Source organism: Microcebus murinus, chromosome 1 (assembly GCF_040939455.1).
Source record: "Microcebus murinus isolate Inina chromosome 1, M.murinus_Inina_mat1.0, whole genome shotgun sequence".
Classification (NCBI taxonomy): Eukaryota; Metazoa; Chordata; class Mammalia; order Primates; family Cheirogaleidae; genus Microcebus; species Microcebus murinus.
The window spans coordinates 56,701,228-56,720,287 of NC_134104.1; the positions used below are offsets into that span (position 1 = coordinate 56,701,228).

Below are 19,060 nucleotides of genomic sequence, written 5' to 3' on the forward strand. Positions count from 1 at the left end.
CCACAGACCCAAGCCAGTCAGCAGATGCCATATTGCTTCATTCTCCCCTTCCCTCCCCTCCCCACAGCTGCCGAGAGAGAGTCATCCTCAGGGAACAAGACCTTCCTTTTTGGGGCCCTACAGTGGACTGAGGGGTACTCGGACTGTGTGTTCCCTACCCACCAGCCCTCCCAGGTGCTGCTTGCCTGGTGACCCCAGCAGAGCAGGGCAAACCCCAAGAAAGAGAGACATTGATCCAGCTTGGGCACCTGTGAGTGACTTGAGACCAGCACTCTTCTCCCTGGTAGGGTCAGGGATTGATCTCTGAGGCCAGGGGACAGGCCTGCAGACCAGATCCTGTACATCCAGGTCTTGATCGCATTGCCCAGGGGCACAGAAAGGATATTTGTGAACTAGTCTGCTGAGGTGTGTGTGTCTTCAGGGGCAGATGAGAGAGGGTCCTAACGGCAGCATTCTTGAGGGGCAACCCTCCTCCCATGGGAGGGCTGCGCTTCCAGCTCAGGTTGTGATGCTTGGCGGGGAATCTCCCAGCTCATATCACAGCCATGGGAGATCCACTGGCTTGAGGTCTTGCCTGGTGGCAGAGGTCTGGGAGAAATCACAGAATAGGAGAGGGTTGACAGGAGCAAGGCCTACTCCAGACTGCAGGTCTCAGACAGCCCCATCCCCACATGCAGACTTTTTGGTAGTTTTGCCCAGAAGCAGAGAACAGACCTTTGACCTCTGCTAACAGCATCTGTGGGGCTTCAGGGCAGGCTGACCCAACCCAGCCCCACCCAGCCTCACTCCCCCACCTGTCCCCACTGAGGTGGAGAATAAGGACACACTTGGAAGTCCCAGGGCTCCACCCACCACCCGAGTCACTAGAGTGCCTCTCCAGAGGAATGAGAACTGGTTACAGGACCCAAAAACAATACTGCATCTTGTTCCTCCCAGCAAGCGCCACCTACTGACAGGGAGGTCAATTTGCACACCCTATTACTGCATTTACTGATTCATCATAAAGGGTGTGGTTGAATCTCACCCATAAGCACCACCTATTGGCTCAGAGACTAAACTGGGTGTGTCATTATCTCAACAAAAATCTAAAGGTAAGAAGCAACAACTGCTCCAGATGGGAAGGAATCAGTGAAAAAATTCTGGAAGTATGAAGAATCAAACTGAAAGCACAACCCCAAAGGGGAACACCAGCTCTCTAGCAATGGATATAAACCAAATTCAGAACACTAAAATGACAGAAGAAGAATTTTGAATATGTATTGTAAGCAAACTCAATGATATGCAAGAGAAAATGGATACCCAACACAAAGAAACCACAAACACCAAAAAAAAATCCAGGACTTGGAAGAAAAATTTACTAAAGAAATTGAAATATCAAAGAAAAACAGCACTTCCAGAAATGAAGAATTTATTCAAGGAATTACAAAACACAGTGAAAAGCCTCAAGAATCGGGTAGATCAAACAGAAGAATCTCAGTATATGTACACATATAGTAGTAACATTCATCAAATGTTGAGGAGGTCGAGAGAGGAGGAGGGGATGGGTATATTCACCTAATGACTGTGTTGCATGCCATCTTGGGGATGGACATGCTTAAAGCTCTGACTCAGGTGGGGCAAAAGCAGTATATGTAACCTAAACATTTATACCCCCGTAATATGCTGAAATAAAAAAATAAAATAAAACAATTGCTGTTTTATGCCACTACATTTTAGGATAGTTTATCACACAACAATAGATAATTAGAACAACTTCCTATCCCCACCTAATTTTTTTCTATAGTTCTTATCATTACCTAACATAACACATATTTATTTGTTTACTGTCTGTCTCTGCCTCCCTCTCGCTAAAATATAAGGTCCATGAGGGCAATTATATTTGTCTTTTTGTTCACTGCTATATTCCCAGAATAAGGAAGGCCTAGCACCTTGTAGGCACTCTGGAAATACTAAGAGGATGAATGAAACTGGAGTCAGATAGATAGAAGATAGATATAAAACACAAACTTATGTTGGGTAATGACTTTGCAACATGGGACTACTACTAATCTGCAGGTAGCATAAAATAGAATTTTCATTAAAATCAGAACTAAGCCCATAACAATAGTCATGCTATGATTTCTATCATGTTCTCAGCAAAAAAAGCTAACTTGGAATTTTTATTCTTCCCTAAAATTCCAAGTCAGAAAACATATATAATTTCCAAGAAATAGTGTTGATATACCATATTTACCAGTAGATTCTTCAGAAGTTCATTAAAAAAACAGACTTACCATTTGGGGTACCCAAGCAAGGGCAGTACCCCCTTGTTTGAATTTCATCTGAGCCAAAGGAATTTTGCTAGCAAAATCATAAATTCGAACAGAGCCTATAGAAAGACAGTTTTAAAAGAAAAAAAATATCTTTTAAAATAATCTTGGCTTACTTTTTACATATTAAGTATTATAATAAGAAATTTCATAAATAACTAAACCAGTTGATAACCCAATACCCTTTCTTTAGTTAAAATTTCCACATATAACCTTAAACAGATATTTATAAACATTCATAATAAAAAAGAGAACTGATGAAGAGAACTGGTGGATCAATTTCACCTTGCATAGTCTATATAGACTTCCTTCTTGCCAGAAATCAAGAAGGAAGAAAGGAGATAGAAAGAATAGGAAAAGCACAAAAGTGGATAATAACAAAATGAATACTATTTTTAAGAACAACTTATAGATTATGTCCTTATTTTAATCTCTCACAATAACCATGGCTGCTGCATTTTGTGCCTCTCCACTCTGCAACAACTCACTTCACTTGCATTCAAGAGGCTTCTTTTTTGGAAAAATCCTCAAATTTTTTTAAACACATATAAAAATCATCTGAAAATGAAACAAGGCCAGATATATTTTCATTGAGTTCCTACTTACAGTCCAAGGCAGTGGTGGCCATGAGATAAGTGATGGGAGAAACAGTTAAATCTTGGATAGCTCCAGAATGGAAGGAGAAGAGGCATTCTGGATCCTGGGTCTGAGAACAGACAGACAGCTTACTAGATCTCAAAGACAGGGTAACATAGAATTAAGGTCAAGTTTTTAAAAATGCAAGCAGAACCCTAATAACACATGTGCAATTTAATTTGAATAAAAATCTTAAAAAGTATAAAATGTTAGAAAAGAATATAGACTTTGGAATTAGGAGAACCACGGAGTCCTGGCTTTGAATTTAATGGCTATGTGATTCTGCTTAAGTCACCTCAAATGCCAGTTTCCATTTCTTCATCTGTAAAATAAGATGATGACAGCTGTCTGCCTACTAAGCAGGGTAGCAGTGAGGATCATGTGCAATAATATAAATGAAAATTCCATATATTTATGAAACTGTAAAGCACTGTATCATGTTAGGCATTGTCATTGCCACTTGTAAGTTTTACTATGAGACACATCCTTTTTAATGTAAAATTATAACTAGAGAGTGAACTCTCAGGATTAGCATAGGTTGAGCAAGTTTTTGATGGGAACAATGATCAAACCTGAAGAAAGATAAAGTATCCTTTAAAGACTAAAAGAGGTTTTTAGTATAAAAGTAAAGAAAACATAAGAATAACAAGTGACTTACGATATTTGAAAAACTAAGGTCAAGCTTCCATATGGCTCCATTGGCATCCTAAAAAATAAAACCCTAATAGTATTTTGTTCTATCATTTTGAACTTTCATCAAATTAAAACAATATTCTTCCTATGATTTATTAAAGTAGGGATAATCAATATCAAAAGCCTACATCTATTTTAGAGTGTGATTAAAATTTAATAAAAGCAACTTCTATATATTTTAGAAGACAACGATACAGTAAGCAAGGTAATCTCACAATACTTGTAGTCAAATGGACTTTCAGCTCAGAAAACCAATTATACTACTATTTTAATTTTATATCCAGGTAACTTTAAGGAAACAAGAGAAAAGAATGTAACATACCTGAGCCAACCAAAGGTTACTTCCAGTTTCATTCATTTTTACCATAGAGAAGAGTTTGACATTCTTATCTACTTGAAGTTCATTAATAGGCTCGATCTGCAACAATCCAGTCTCATCTACAATATCAGCAGTGTCTATTGTCTCAAAATCCCATATCTTGTAAAATTAATAAGAAAATACTTTAATCAATAAGAAGTTTCTGAATAATTATTTTCTAAGCCAGAAAAGGCCCTGAGTTTTTTTTTTTAAGTCATTTCTTCTTGTTTCATTAAAATTAACAATGAGTAGGTATAATTAGAACTGAGTATAATCTCAACCCCCAGAATTTTTTACTCTGACCTGGGGCATTATAAATTATTATAGTTTCCTTTGTATTTATAGCGATTAGTGAGAAAGTACAGCCTTACATAAGAATTTTAATTTGCCCCAAAAAAACTTTATTTCATGGTCTCTCTTAGGTTTTTCTTCATATGAGGTGGCTATACGGAGTAAACAATGCCATTGTTCAGCAAGACAGCATAAGGAGCCTTGTTTTCTATACACCAGTAGGTCTCTGGAAAGGGGAAATATACATTTTTGATTAATGATTCAAGCACTGTCTTCATTATAAGCAGAAAAAAATAGATGCAGACAATGTCTCCGTTAGAAAATGTTTCTCTTAATACCAATTTGTACGTTACTAACTCAGATGAAGATTGTTGTTCATTAGGAGTCCAGAACACTACAGGAAGAATGAGGGAACTCAGTTTCACCTCACCGAGAGACTCAAAAGGACTTCCCCTGTGAAGTGCCAAAGCCACCCTGGACAGTTATGTTGACATACCCTACCATGTTATCCTAGAGAAACTGAATAACTCAGACTTTGAGAAAGTTACTCCCAGGAGACTGCTGTTGTGCCATGAGTTAGCCTGGTAGCGGGGAGAGGACCAGATCTTAGGATCAGACTAACCCCTAGAAGTTGGGGGTAGATTTTTCCTAAAGGGTGAGAGGTAGAAACTTACAATGTGAAGGACTAAAGAGATGAGGGTGCACTTTGAAAAGGGAAGCAAGCTTAGAAATTAGTAGTGTCCATGAAGAGATCCTCTCTGAAATATTTAACTTCTTTTCTCTTGAAGTTTTCTCCCACTTGGCATTGAGATATTTTGGGGTGACATATATCTTGGAGGGAGAGTGACTATAGTATATAACAAAATAAAGTACATAAAAGATCTCAAAGGAATCTATGAAATCTAACTAAAGATCAAATTTAATATTGTAAGTGCAAAAACCTACACTTGGGTTCATTTGATCCAGCAATTCCACTACTGGGCATCTACCCAAAAGATCAAATGACACTCTATAAATGGGACACCTGCACTCGAATGTTTTTAGCAGCACAATTCACAATTGCAAAGTAATAGAAACAACCCAAGTGCCCATCAATACATGAGTGGATTAATAAAATGTGATATATGTATACCATGGAGTACTATTCAGCTTTAAGAAACAATGGTGATATAGCACCTCTTATATATTCCTAGATAGAGCTGGAACCCATTCTACTAAGTGAAGTATCTCAAGAATGGAAAAACAAGCACCACATGTACTCACCAGCAAATTGGTATTAATGGATCAACACCTAAGTGGACATAACATTTATTGGGTATCAGGTGGGTGGGAGGGGAAGGAAGGGATGGGTATATACAAACATAATGAGTGAGATGTGCAACGTCTGGGGGATGGTCACGCTTGAAGCTCTGACTCGAGGTGGGGGGCATAGGCAATATAAGTAACCTTAACATTTGTACCCCCATAATATGCTGAAATAAATTAAAAAATAGAGGCAATGAGAGGGCAGCTTCCATAGGCAAACCTCATCAGGTCACCTATGTGTGTATTTCTAATTGGTAACCTCAGGAAAAAATAACTAACAACTGTTCGGCACTTTTTTTCCTAGAAAATGACCCATTCCTAGAAAATGACCAAGCATTTTGGAAAGACATGTGGGTCCCCTGTTAGTCTTGTACTAACATGGGTTTTCATTTTCTGAAGCTATTATTTCAACAACAGAATAAAAATAACAAAGGGTCCCCTCAGAAAGTTTCAGTGCTAAGAAGTAGTAAATTAATTTTGACAAGAATGCAAGTATTTATGATAAAAGAAAAATTATTTTGAATGAATTGGTCTTAGTAGTAAATCACTGATAATCACTGATCTCCTTCATAAAATGACCTTAATGAAAAATAAACACCAGATAAAATCACTTGGATAATTTGCAAGTCTTAGACTTAGGAGCTACTGTCCAAGTATCAAGAAAACTTACCCTAACACATCCATCTGACCCAACAGTAATAACTTCACCTTCATCCAGCATTATCTGGTTGATGGGGCCATGGTGACAAGACTTGTTCCCAATTCGACAGAGCTCTACTTTGATGAGACCACCTTCCCAGAGCAGCATGTTGCCCCATTCCGATCCTGAGAGCACCTGGCAGGTAGGTGTAGGGAAAGAAAGGCCTGAACATTAACACAGAAATATGTGTATATTCACGCCTCAAATAGTAGGTGAAAATTATTTTTTAAAGACTATTTTTATTGGTCATGAAAATAAAAAAAATTGAATATACAAAAATTTAAGAAAATATAGAAATGAAAACCTACTACCCCAGACACAACCAGTAATCACATTTTGATGTATTTTTTTCTTGCATTATGTACAATTTTACATTATTGTGATTAGGTTGTGTGTTGCTGGTAATTTTTCATATATATATATATATATATATATATATACAATAGATTTTTTTTGTCTATCTCTTAAGGTCATAATCCCGAAGAGGAATTAATGGGTCAAAAATTAGAGACATGCTTAAAGTTCTTGATAGAGGAGATTCCACTTTTTAAGTATGATACTATCGAATTTTAAAAGATGATAGATAAATTGTGAGGCTAGTACTTAACTGAGCAGATTATAGCATAACAATATCCAATTTCAAACAAGGATAGTCATCTGGGACCACCTCAAATTAATCTATTTAATCCAGAATTTCCCAGAGTACATACCACTAAACATTAGTTCCTAGGATATTTAACAAGTGCCAGATAATACATAGCATTCATTGAGCATTGACTCTGTGCCAAGCACTGCTTGAGCACTTTACATATATGTATAGTTACATATTTAATGCTAAACACCAATACCAACTAGGCACATTTATGAGGGATACCACATATAGTTGTACATGTTGAATACTTTATTTTCCCAGAAGAAATAGTTTTTTTCTCATTCCTGCAAAGAACCAATGGTATTCTTGACTATCATTATCCCCATTACAGAGGAGAAAACTCAGGATTCTCACTGTGGTTCAGAAACTTCTATTCTTTTTTTTTTTTTTTTTTTTTTTTGAGACAGAGTCTCACTCTGTTGCCCAGGCTACAGTGTCGTGGCATCAGCCTACCTCACAGCAACCTCAAACTCCTGGGCTCAAGTGACCCTCCTGCCTCAGCCTCCCTGGTAGCTGGGACTACAGGCATGCACCACCATGCCCAGCTAATTTTTTCCATTTTTACTTGGCTGGCTAATTTTTTTTTTCTATTTTTTTTAGTAAAGAAAGGGGGTCTCATTCTTGCTCAGTGCTCAGGTTGGTCTTGAACTCCTGACCTCAAGCGGTCCTACCACCTCGGCCTCTCAGAGTAATAGGATTATAGGTGTGAGACACTGCGCCCAGCCAAAAAAAAAAAACAACTCCTGTTCTTGACTATACTACATCAGATAGTAGATGCTAGGATAAACAAAATCAAACAAGTTTGTTTTCTCTAGGACCCCTGGAAACTTTTATTAGGAATATTTGCTGAGAATCACCAAGAGAAATTTCTAGATATAAAGGAATTTGACTAGGAAAGTCTTATTTTCATGGAGTTTCTGTGCAGACTGATGTTCCATAAAATGCACTTTGGGACACTCTAATTTTGCCTGTCTGATGTTCTAGGGTTCTGCATTCCCATATCCCTCTCAGCTAGAATAACTGATAACTTTACTCCATCTTTCTACCTCACGCATCTATCTATTTTTACCTACCTTATTTTTACCTGTTATTACCTATTATTTTTACCTATTATTATCTGTTATTAAGCCTCAGCTCACTTGTGGTAGAGTCTTTATTTGGACTTATTTTCTTCTGTCCAACAAATAAAGCCACCAATAGTGAACAAAACCTACATGACATTCCTTTCTGAAATGTCACTCATAGCTTTCCTTTTCCATTTGTCCTGAAAGGTCTAGGCCATCATCATCTCTTTTTAGATGATAGCAACAGCTTCCTTTCTAGTTCATCTCCTTGACTCCAGATATCCCTTCTTCTCATCCACCTGGCATTTTTGGCCAAACTTATCTACTATTTCTTTGATTTCCAATTCTAGTCTTCCAATATACAATAGTTTTTCCTGGCCGTTATACTCCTTGTATACTAGGACACTATCATATTTAACAACCAAAATGTTCCAGTCTTTGCCAACATAAATGTTTTATTCCAATCTGCCTTCTGAAAATCTAAAATTTATTCCTAATTCTAAACATTTCCCTTTTTAATTTTTTTTTAATTTCAGCATATTATGGGAGTATAAATGTTTAGGTTACATATGTTGCCCTTGCCCCCTCTTCCCCTGGAGTCAGAGCTTCAAGCATGTCCATCCCCCAGATGGTGTGCATCACACTCATTATGTGTGCATATACCCATCCCCTCTCCCCACCATCTGCCTGACACCCAATAAATGTTATTCCCATATGTGCACTTAGGTGTTGATCAGTGAAACCAGTTTGCTGGTGAGTACACGTGGTGCTTAGTTTTCATTCTTGGGATACTTCACTTAGTAGAATGGGTTCCAGCTCTATCCAGGAAAATAAAAGAGGTGCTATATCACTGTTGTTTCTTAAAGCTAAATAGTACTTCATGGTATATATATACCACATTTTATTAATCCACTCATGTATTGATGGGCACTTGGGTTGTTTCCACATCTTTGCAATTGTGAATTTCTTTTGTAGCTCTATAATTTGAAATGGATTCTTTCTCCCCTACATTTATACAAACTTTACTGAACCTTTTAAAGATATATCTCATATTATGTTTTTAACAAGTATTGTATTGATATTTATCTTAGCTTAATCCTTATAATATTCAGAGTTTGAAAGTGGAATGCTTTAAGATCGTCTTATAGCTTTGGCTATATAGTCTAGCCACCCAAGGCTTTTTATTTCCTCCTATACACCATGTGTTTGAATTGAGGAATTTCATCAGGTAGATGATTAGATAATTTGGTTCCTTAGAGTGACATTTGTATGCGGGCATTTACTTTTAACTGAGATGCTCATAAATAATACTATATAACTCACCTCAATCGGAAACCAAATAACATACTAATGGAGAACGGATTCAAATTAACTATCATTTGGGGCAGTATGCCTATAAATTTTGCAAGAGGAAGAGAAGAAATAAAACTAACAATATTGAAGAATAAGCTACCAGATTAAAGTTGCAGTGTTGTAGATGCCACTGTAAAGTAGTTCAAAATACCTGAATAAAAATCTGACAATAAAAACAAAAATCAAAAGACTGTATGTAACCTTTGACCCAGTAAGCATCACGGAGCACCATGGCAAAGAAAAAACAGGAGAAAAATAAGTAATATAAATGTTACAACAACTCTGTGACATAATTGAGAGCGACAAGTATGTCACTATGTAATATATTAAAATGCTCACATACTTTATATATGTGTATAATATTTAACAAAATATTAATTAATATTTATAATGTTTAGTAAAAAGAAAACAGAAAATAGTATGTACATACATATGGATTATGATAATTTCAGAAAAATATTTTAATTACAATTGATAACCTGAAGTAAAATTAAATGTTAATTACATTTACAATTATAATATCTGTTATTATCGATATCAGCAGAGCTTTTTAGAATGTAGTATGTTTTCATATACATATTTAAAAACACAATTTTATTATTGTAGAATGGTGGCTGTACTCACCTTCCCATCCGGGAGCTCCATGTAGCCTTCTATATCACTAGTGGCTGTTTTGCCAAATCGTCCTAGTGATCCCTGCAGCTTGAGACCAGTGAATGTAAAAGCCATTTCCCAGAACCTGCAAACGAGCAGGAAAGAGAGCAAGTGGAACTCAGAGAAGTTTTACTTATTTTTATTTTAATATGACCCAAACACTTACATATTTCATAGTCACATATATTATCTCATTCATTTGTTCATCTGACTAGCATGTACTAGGTATCTACTACTTGTCAGGCAAAGTTCTAGGCAATATTAATTCAGCAATAAGCAAAATAGACAAAAAAATAGAATTCTCTGCCTTCATGGAGCTTATATTTAAGAGATGTGCTGTTTGATTTTAGTAGCCACTAGCCATATGGGAAAATTTGAATTTAGAGTTGAATTAATTAATAAGCTTTAAAATTCAATGTTTCATCAGACTAGCCAACTTCCTCTATTGTTTTAGAGGATATAAAAGTTTCCCCCCAAAATTCTAATTTACTAGCTATGTAACGTTCAGTGATTTTTCTTGATCACACTGTGCCTTCATTTTCTCAGGTATAAAATGAAAATATTAGTAACACCTACCTCATAAAATTGAAAAACTCTTAGAAAAGTACCTAGCACATAAAAGCAATAAATAAATATTAGTTATTACTAACACTTTCTTATTAATAGTCTAAACAAATGAACAATCAGAATGATGAAGACCACATAGAAAAAAAATTTGACCTACCCAACTAGTTAGAAAATAGGTCATAGAAGGTACCAACAAACCAATAATATGAAGCCAAAAGCCTAGACAACCAACATCCTTCTCAAAAGGTATGGTATGTCTTCTGACGATATGTTTCCATATACTCCGGGTTTCTTTATACCAATTGGCATGTTAAATTAATTGTTCAATGTCTGTCTTTCCCCAAAGATACAGTGAATAGAATATAAACATAGTACTAAATGATAGGAAAATGTAAGGAATTGGAAATTTTTAGCCTATAGCTAGCAAAGGGTTACCTGAGAATTCCCTCCAAATTACAATGAAAAATCTGCTCAATTATTCTGTATTACTAATGAATGAATAATAAAAAGACCAGATGTAAACTGGTATAAGAATAATTTAGGATAGATAAAAATGTCTTTCTCTTAAAGAAACACTGAGGGCCAGGCACAGTGACTCACACCAGTAATCCCACTGCTTTGGGAGGCTAAAGCAGGAGGATTGCTTGAGGCCAGGAGTTGGAGGCCATCCTGGGAAACATAGCAAGACCCTGTCTCCACAAAGAAAACCTTAGAAATTAGCTGGATCTGGTAGCATGCCTCTGTAGTCCTAGCTTAATCAGGAGGCTGAAGTAGAAGGATCACTTGAGCCCAGGAGTTTGACACTGCAGTGAGCTATGATCATACCAATGCCTTCCAGCCTGGATGACAGAATGAGATTCTGTACCAAAAAAGAAAAAAAAAGGAAACACTGGGAATCAAGTTATGGGCAGCTCAGGGGTGGTGGTGGACAGTTGTTAAACAAATGCATGAGACAATGTGGAGCAAAGCTAGAGAAGGACAAAATCATTCCATGAAACAGACCAGGGTACAGAGTGCAAAGAGGATGGAATTTGGAGTGAGACCTGAGATCAAGAGTAGGCTCTGCCATCATTTAGTATTGAGTGTTTCTTGTCAGGAATGACACTATGACAATTCTTGTTTTACAGATGAAGATTGAGTTGCTACAAATGAGAAATTTAATAGTGGAAGTGAAAGCTCAACATGAATTTGGAAACACCACACAAATGTTAGCTATTAAGATACTATATAGCTGGGCGTGTTGGCTCACATCTGTAATCCTAGCACTCTGGGAGGCCAAGGCGGGAGGATGGTTCAAGGTCAGGAGTTTGAAACCAGCCTGAGCAAGAGCAAGATCCTGTCTCTACTAAAATAGAAAGAAATTAATCGGCCAACTAAAAATATATAGAAAAAATTAGCCAGGCATAGTGATGCATGCTGTAGTCCCAGTTACTCAAGAGGCTGAGGCAGGAAGATGGCTTGAGCCCAGGAGTTTGAGGTTGCTGTGAGCTAGGCTGACACCACGGCACTCTAGACCGTGCAATAGAGTGAGACTCTACCTCAAAAAAAAAAAAGATACTATACAAACTCTTAAGAAGTAAAGCCTACGAGAAGGCAGCAGGCTAAATGTAAAAGACTTTCTTTTATCTATGCTGTGTTTGGAAATAAAATCCCACATATCGAATTAGAAAAGGTGCACTGCTAGTTAGTTTTTGAAATAACACATTTTTCAACGATCCTAATGTTAACACAATGGCAAAAATGTCTCCAGCTCTTAGAACGTCTTAGAAAATAGTCTTACATATCCACTGGTCCCTCTGTTGGTCACCCAACCTACTTGATGTGGCCTGATCCCGAGGTGGTAAGCTGCTCTTCGTCCTCAGGATTGAAAGTAACCTTAAAAACTTCCTGAGAAAAGGCTTTCTTCCTCAGTATGGGTTGCTCTTCTTTCCAGTTCCAGATGGTCAGTGTGTAATCAGGGTTACTACCAACTGAGGCCAGCAAGTTACCATTGTTGTTGAAGTCCACGTAAGCATATGCCTTCTCAGTCCCATCTGGAAGGATGAATAGGAGTCTAATAAATAAGGGCGCATTTACTTCATTTTCAAAAATGTCTTATAAAAACAAAACAGAGAGGGAGACAGCCCTTGGTGATTAGTGTAAGAATTCCCTACAGGAACAATTCCAAAATCATTCATCACCCTTGGTTTTAGAATGAATTACATAATATGAAGGAGGAGGGTGAAGAAGTCTTAAAATCACATTTTATATGAGCAACCCACTATGAGAACATTCCATTTTATGAAGTGAGGAAGAAATACAAAAGCATATAAGATAGCAGAGAGAAATCAATCTACAATTTAAAATCTGCCACTGAAAAACTCCAAGAATAAAATTTGACTACTGAAATTGATTACATGAGAAACAGAATTGTAAGATAATTGTGGCTAATTTTATGTGTCAATTTGGCTAGACTATAGTACCCAGTTATTCAAAGAAATCTAGATTAATTCACAGTAATTAATTCACACTAATCTAGTTGTTCACTATGAAAGTATTTTGTGGATGTGGTTAACATCTACAATCAGTTGACTTTAAGGAAAGGAGATTATCTTTGATGATCTAGGTGGGCCTCATCCAATCAGTTGAAATGCCTTAAAAGTAAAATTGAGGTTTCCGTGGAAAAGAAGAAATTCTGCCTGAAGACTATACCCTCAACTTCTTCTCAAGAGTGTCCAGCCTACCAGCCTGACCTACAAAGTTCAGACTTGCCAGCCCCCACAATTGCACAAGCCAATTATGTTAAATAAATTTCTTTTCTATCTTCCATTATTTCTATTTCTGTGGAAAATTCTGACTGATTCTATAACATATCTTCTTCAGAATGTTGTAATCTTGAACATGGAATATCTTAAAGATTCTTTTGGGCTCACCTCGAAGGATTCTGTAGGGCCTCAGAGAAGGATATTCATAGATGATAATCTTTGGAAAACTTCCTTTTTCAGCTACTGCGAAGTGAGTTTTATCTGGATGAACCTATAAAAAATAAAATCTCACTAAAATATTAAAAGAAAGATTTTAATATAAATAATCCTACCAATGTAGTGTTTAGTATCCATTATTTCATATTTTGTTTATTGGGATCTACTCCAATAGAAAACCCAAAAATGAGCATCTGATAAAAATGAGATGATGGATATGATTTATACTGACAACTAGAAGAATACTTATTTTAAGTTTTATTTTTATTAAGGACAGTCATTTCTAATTCTACAATTTTTAAAATTGCCATTAGAAGAGCTAGAATAATGGTTCTCAATCTTTAGTGTGCATCTGAATCTCTTGAAGGGCTTATTAAAACACAGATTGCAAGCCCTACCCTCAGAATTTCTGATTTAATAGGTCAGCTTAGAACTTGAGAATTTGCATTTGCATTTCTAACAAGTTCCAAGGTGATGTTGATGCTACTGTTCTGGGACCTTGCTTTGAGAAGCACTAAGTGAGATGAATTATTTACCCTGCATATAAATCAATCTAAGTTTTGTACAGGAAAATTCATGGAATGTATGGAATCTATGTTTCCAGAGTAGGTTATATCCCAATCAAAAAAATTTCACCCTGGACAAAGTTACCACAGATGAATGTAAACTCACTAGAAGTGAGAAAGATATAATATTTCTAAGCTGGACACAGAGGAAAATATAGTAAATATGCTCCAAATAAACTATTTGTGTCAGCATTTCAAATGATAGCCATATAAGTTGGATAGAATCATATGTTCGTTTCCGTATTTTTGTTACCTAGTAAGCCAAATTTGCAGGAAGAGTAAATGGATAGCAAAAAATAAAAATAAAAATAGGCTGTTATAAAAATTAACTATTTAAAACACATACTGTAGTCATAAAACTCTATTTTCAGACACTATTGTGCAACTCCTGGTTATATAGCTAAGGAAAAGGAGCTTGGTTCTCAGATATGAATTGTAAATCCTGGTACTCTAATGCCTGATGATCTGAGGTGGCCTGAAGCAGTGATGCTAGCGCTGGGGAGCAGCTGCAAACACAGATTATCGTTGGCAGATAGGTCTGACTGCACAACAAATGTAATGTGCTTGAATCATCCTGAAACCAGCCCCCTCCCTGCTGCCACCCAGTCCGTGGAAAAATTGTCTTCCATGAAACCAGTCCCTGGTGCCACAAAGATTGGGGACTTCTGGTATCGAATACGTGGTCACAGAAATTTGAATGGAGACTGAGGACAATCTTTTACCTTTCTAGGTCTTATCTACAGTAAGTAAAAACGTTTCTGCCCTCTCACACTGGAGGCTGCTGTGGGGTTGAGTTTGGGTGTTTTACATTTAGAGGAGACCTGAAATTAGTAAGTCATTTGCTTTATACTCAACACAGAGAGTCACCCCATCTTTTCTGGAAGATAATTTATAGGCACAAAACACGTTTCTTGAAAGTTTCTCATAGCCTTACAAAAGTTTTTCTCATCCTCAGCTGGATAACAGTTTCAGAAAAGATGAGGTGATGTGGGCAGTGGAGGAGGGCCTGTGTCACTCCAGGCACCAACAGCTCCAGCTCACAGGGAGGAAAGCCCTATGGGCACAAAACTGCTCGCTATCCCGGTGGATGAGGCCTAGCATTCTTAACCACACTACACCTCTGACTACTGTCCTCAACCCAATTATTTGATAGCAAAATAGAAAAACAGAAATTTTAAAACTATCATTAGCCACAAAGTTATAGCTAAGTATGTGACAATTTGATGTTCCTTAGTCCTCTGCTGATGATGTGGCCTTCAGCATTTCTGATATCTCATGGTCCCTGACTGCCTTCCCTCCACAAAACTCACAACCCTCACCTTTGGCTCATGCATATCTACACACAGCTATTGCTACATCATCGTGTACTTGTGTGTCTAGTTTTTTGTTTTTCTTTTTTTAAATATAGGACTTGTCTCTTTAGATGAATTTTAAACTCTTTGAATTAATAGAGGTCATAAAATCTTCATTTAATCCCCCACTGTATGTTCTATGTAGTGTTGGACACACAGTGTTATATAATAAATTCTTGCTGAACTCATTAATTAGTCTTATAACAAACTCTTTGTGGACAGAGACTTTTATCATGGACACATCTATAGAGAGAAATGATCAAGAAAGAAACAAACATGATATTATCTCTCACTCCATACATCTCACGTTTCCACAGTCAACCTCTCTCTACATCCTATCTGTGAGTCTCACATTTTCCTCCCTTCTCCATTCCCATTGCCTTGTGCCTGTTTCAGTCCTCAGATCAAGAATCTTTAAAACTCCTCACTCACCTCCACTTCCAATCTGTTAAAGAACCTGCATGGTTATGATGGGGAAATCTCTTGACCTCTAGAAGCCCCAGCTTCCTTATCTTCGAAATGGGATAATAACATTACAATATTGCATGGAGGTAATGTCAGTAAATGTAGTGGTTGTAGTATTTGAATTAAAAGTGCCTTAGAATAAAGATGGCTGTGCATCTTATGTGATCCCACAATACCACGCATGGTGTCAGCACCTAACAACCACCATTGGCTGGTCCGCAGAACAATCAAAATGGTAGTTTATTTTTTCCTGAAGGCATACCCCAATGACACCAATTCCTTCACCACTGCTACTTTGCAGGTAGATCTGTTCCTTGGTTTTCAGATTCAGAAGGATCAGCTGGTTTCCAGCTATGTACAGTGCGGTAATGCTGTCCAGAAGTTGTAGGTTGGCCCGCTTTCTGCAGTCATAACCAAAAGAATGCCTGAGGGAAAGTCGCTAAGGAAAACAAGTGAAAAAAAAAAAAAACATCCTAGGTATTGGAAAAGTGATAGAATAAATACATTTTTAAAATCCATACTTTTAAAGATTTGACGTTGAAGTAGTTGAATTTTACCATGAAACTCATAAATTTTCTGTGTATTACTAACAATTTTGTTTTTAAACTAGGTTAAAATCCTCATACTCTGATTTAGTTAATATTTTAATTTTCCTAGGGAAATCCTGAAAGTACAGTGTTCTTGTAGTAATAAATAAGGTTAAGCCTTTTATTTGGGTATCATTAAGAGTACAGTTGTCACCTAAATAATTTCATTTTCCTCTCTCCCACTAAAACTAAAATCATATTGTATAATGTGGGAGACAGTCCATATCTTTATCATCTTTGGATTTATGATGCCTGTTAAGTTTGTTGACTGACCATAGTAAAAATATTATATAGGCCTCTTCCTTGACATTGAAAGACAAGATATTTAAAATTCTGACATGTTTGTGAAATGTTAAAACACCATTTAATAACATAACTACTATAATAAATTCACATAAACATAATTGAAACTTAATTCATACAAATTATAAAAATTGACTAATATATAATATAGAAGTATATAGTATATATACTATACAATATATAGTATATAAATATACATGTAGTTTATAGACTAACATTTATTTTCTGAGTTTGTTAATATAACATATGCATGTGTAGGCAAGTGTGTGTGTATGTGTGTTGTAGAGTAAAAATGCACTAATTCAAAATAGAGGTAAAAAAGTCTAAGTTATATATACACCCTTTAAATGTACATTATTAGTTAATATACACAAGATATAAATGTAATAAATAAGTTGAATGAGATCAATCTATGAAAAAAATTAGAGTTGGTAAAAAAATATATAATGTGTCTTAGGCAGACAGATTTCTTTGTTTACAAGAATTTACTGCTGAACTCCAAAGGTGAAGTATCACTGAAGAACTTTTTATTTCCTGAGCCCTTGTTTAAGCAGTAAGTTCTGATTTTAGAGGACTCCACTTACTTGTAAGTAAAAATTTTCAGAAAAAGAAATTATGTGGGCCAGGCACGGTGGCTCACGCCTGTAATCCTAGCACTCTGGGAGGCCGAGGTGGGAGGACTGCTTGAGTCAGGAGTTTGAGACCAGCCTGAGCAAGAGCCAGACCCCATCTCTACTAAAAATAGAAAGAAATTAGCCAAACCACTAAAAACAGAAAAAATTAGCTGGGCATGGTGTCCCGTGCCTGTAGTCCCAGCTACCCGGGAGGCTGAGGCAGGAGGATCACTTGAGCCCGGGATTTTGAGGTTGCTGTGAGCTAGGCTGATGCCACAGTACTCTAGCCAGGGCAACAGAATGAGACTCTGTCTCACAGAAAAAAAAAAAGAAAGAAAGAAATTATGTGAAACTTTTAACAAAAAGAAAATGTAGAAATGTAAAAAAGAAGAGAATATTTAAATTAATGCAATTTGAACTGTGAAATATAAACAAATTAGCACCAACTATACCTAGCCTATCTCATTACCTAATAGTTAAATTGAAAGAGAGAGAGAAAGCATTTCAGGATATTTGATCTGTTCAAGAAAAAGGAATTTTATAAACTTAATAAAGATAGAAATGCCTAAAATTGAATCTTATATAGAAATGTGAATGAATATGTGATTCAAAGATCTAAATTAAGCTATTTAGGCCTCAAGGAGAATACCTGGGGCCTCCTTAGCCACAGGACAATAAAGTATTGGATCCAGATAAAAATCTTCTTATCTTTACAGAGCCTGCATGGAGCAGGAAGTTTTGCCTACTCTTTTTTTCCTTTTCTTCAAAGCACTGCTTTCACCTTTCCTTCTTGCTTCTTTACTTTCTTTTTCTCTTCCCAGGTGTCAATATAATACTTTAGAAGGCTAAAAATGTGGCAGTAAGTAGGAGAGTAGAAGTGGGTTACCATCACTTCACTAACTTGGACAAAAATTAGGAATCAGCGATATTCTCATATATCTAATATCATCATCTCAAATTTCAGGGGACAACCCCTCTTACATGCTACTGCTCTGATCAAAGGCCCTTTCAAACTCAGAATTCCTGAGATTGTAACTTCTCAAATCCTCCCTGTCTAAATTACAACCCACTTAGAGGGCAGAGACTGCTTCTCACCATCTTTATTTCCCACAATGCCTAGCAAACAGTGTCTTGAGCCTATTAGGTATTCAATAAATGTTTGTTTAATTAATTAATTAATGCAAACTATAATAGAATCCAATCCTTTCTTTCCAGCCCCAGAGGACAGCAGCAATTAGCAGAGTTTCAAAAATGTATTTTGATGTACCTTCCACTCTCTTTTGTCTTATCTCACCCTCTCTTCGGCCTTGCCTCTTCTCAACTTCCTGCCAGAGGCTCAGGCCCTTCAACATTTGTTCATGCCCATCTAGGGGCTCTACTTTAAAATTATTTAAACATGTTAAATTCTATTTAATGTCTCCTATAAGTTATGCCATAGCTTAGGTGATATTTTATAAGTGGTAAATTTCTTGCTAGGATAAATTGATTTAGAAGATGCAAGTTTTAAAACTTAAATAGAATAAATATAATTATTAAAAGGTTAATTAAAAGGGTACTTAGGAGATTTAGGGGATACGTGACAACTGATTACTTAGAATTTCTTACAACAGATAAAGATTATATTTGTTCCA

General features: G+C 36.4%; 1 protein-coding gene across 2 annotated transcripts in view; it reads right to left on the reverse strand.

The window, feature by feature from the left end:
- The window catches only part of CFAP44 (cilia and flagella associated protein 44), a 94,983-nt gene that overhangs the window by 60,079 nt on the left and 15,844 nt on the right, over window positions 1-19,060 (reverse strand). For both annotated transcript variants that reach the window (XM_076001426.1, XM_012787506.3), the window contains 9 exons: window positions 16,188-16,350; window positions 13,495-13,597; window positions 12,399-12,615; window positions 9,986-10,100; window positions 6,263-6,427; window positions 3,961-4,116; window positions 3,604-3,651; window positions 2,916-3,015; window positions 2,274-2,368 (listed from right to left, as the gene is read on the reverse strand). In XM_076001426.1, the coding sequence (XP_075857541.1) occupies window positions 2,274-2,368; window positions 2,916-3,015; window positions 3,604-3,651; window positions 3,961-4,116; window positions 6,263-6,427; window positions 9,986-10,100; window positions 12,399-12,615; window positions 13,495-13,597; window positions 16,188-16,350 (1,162 nt within the window). The remainder of the gene's footprint in view (window positions 1-2,273; window positions 2,369-2,915; window positions 3,016-3,603; window positions 3,652-3,960; window positions 4,117-6,262; window positions 6,428-9,985; window positions 10,101-12,398; window positions 12,616-13,494; window positions 13,598-16,187; window positions 16,351-19,060) is intronic.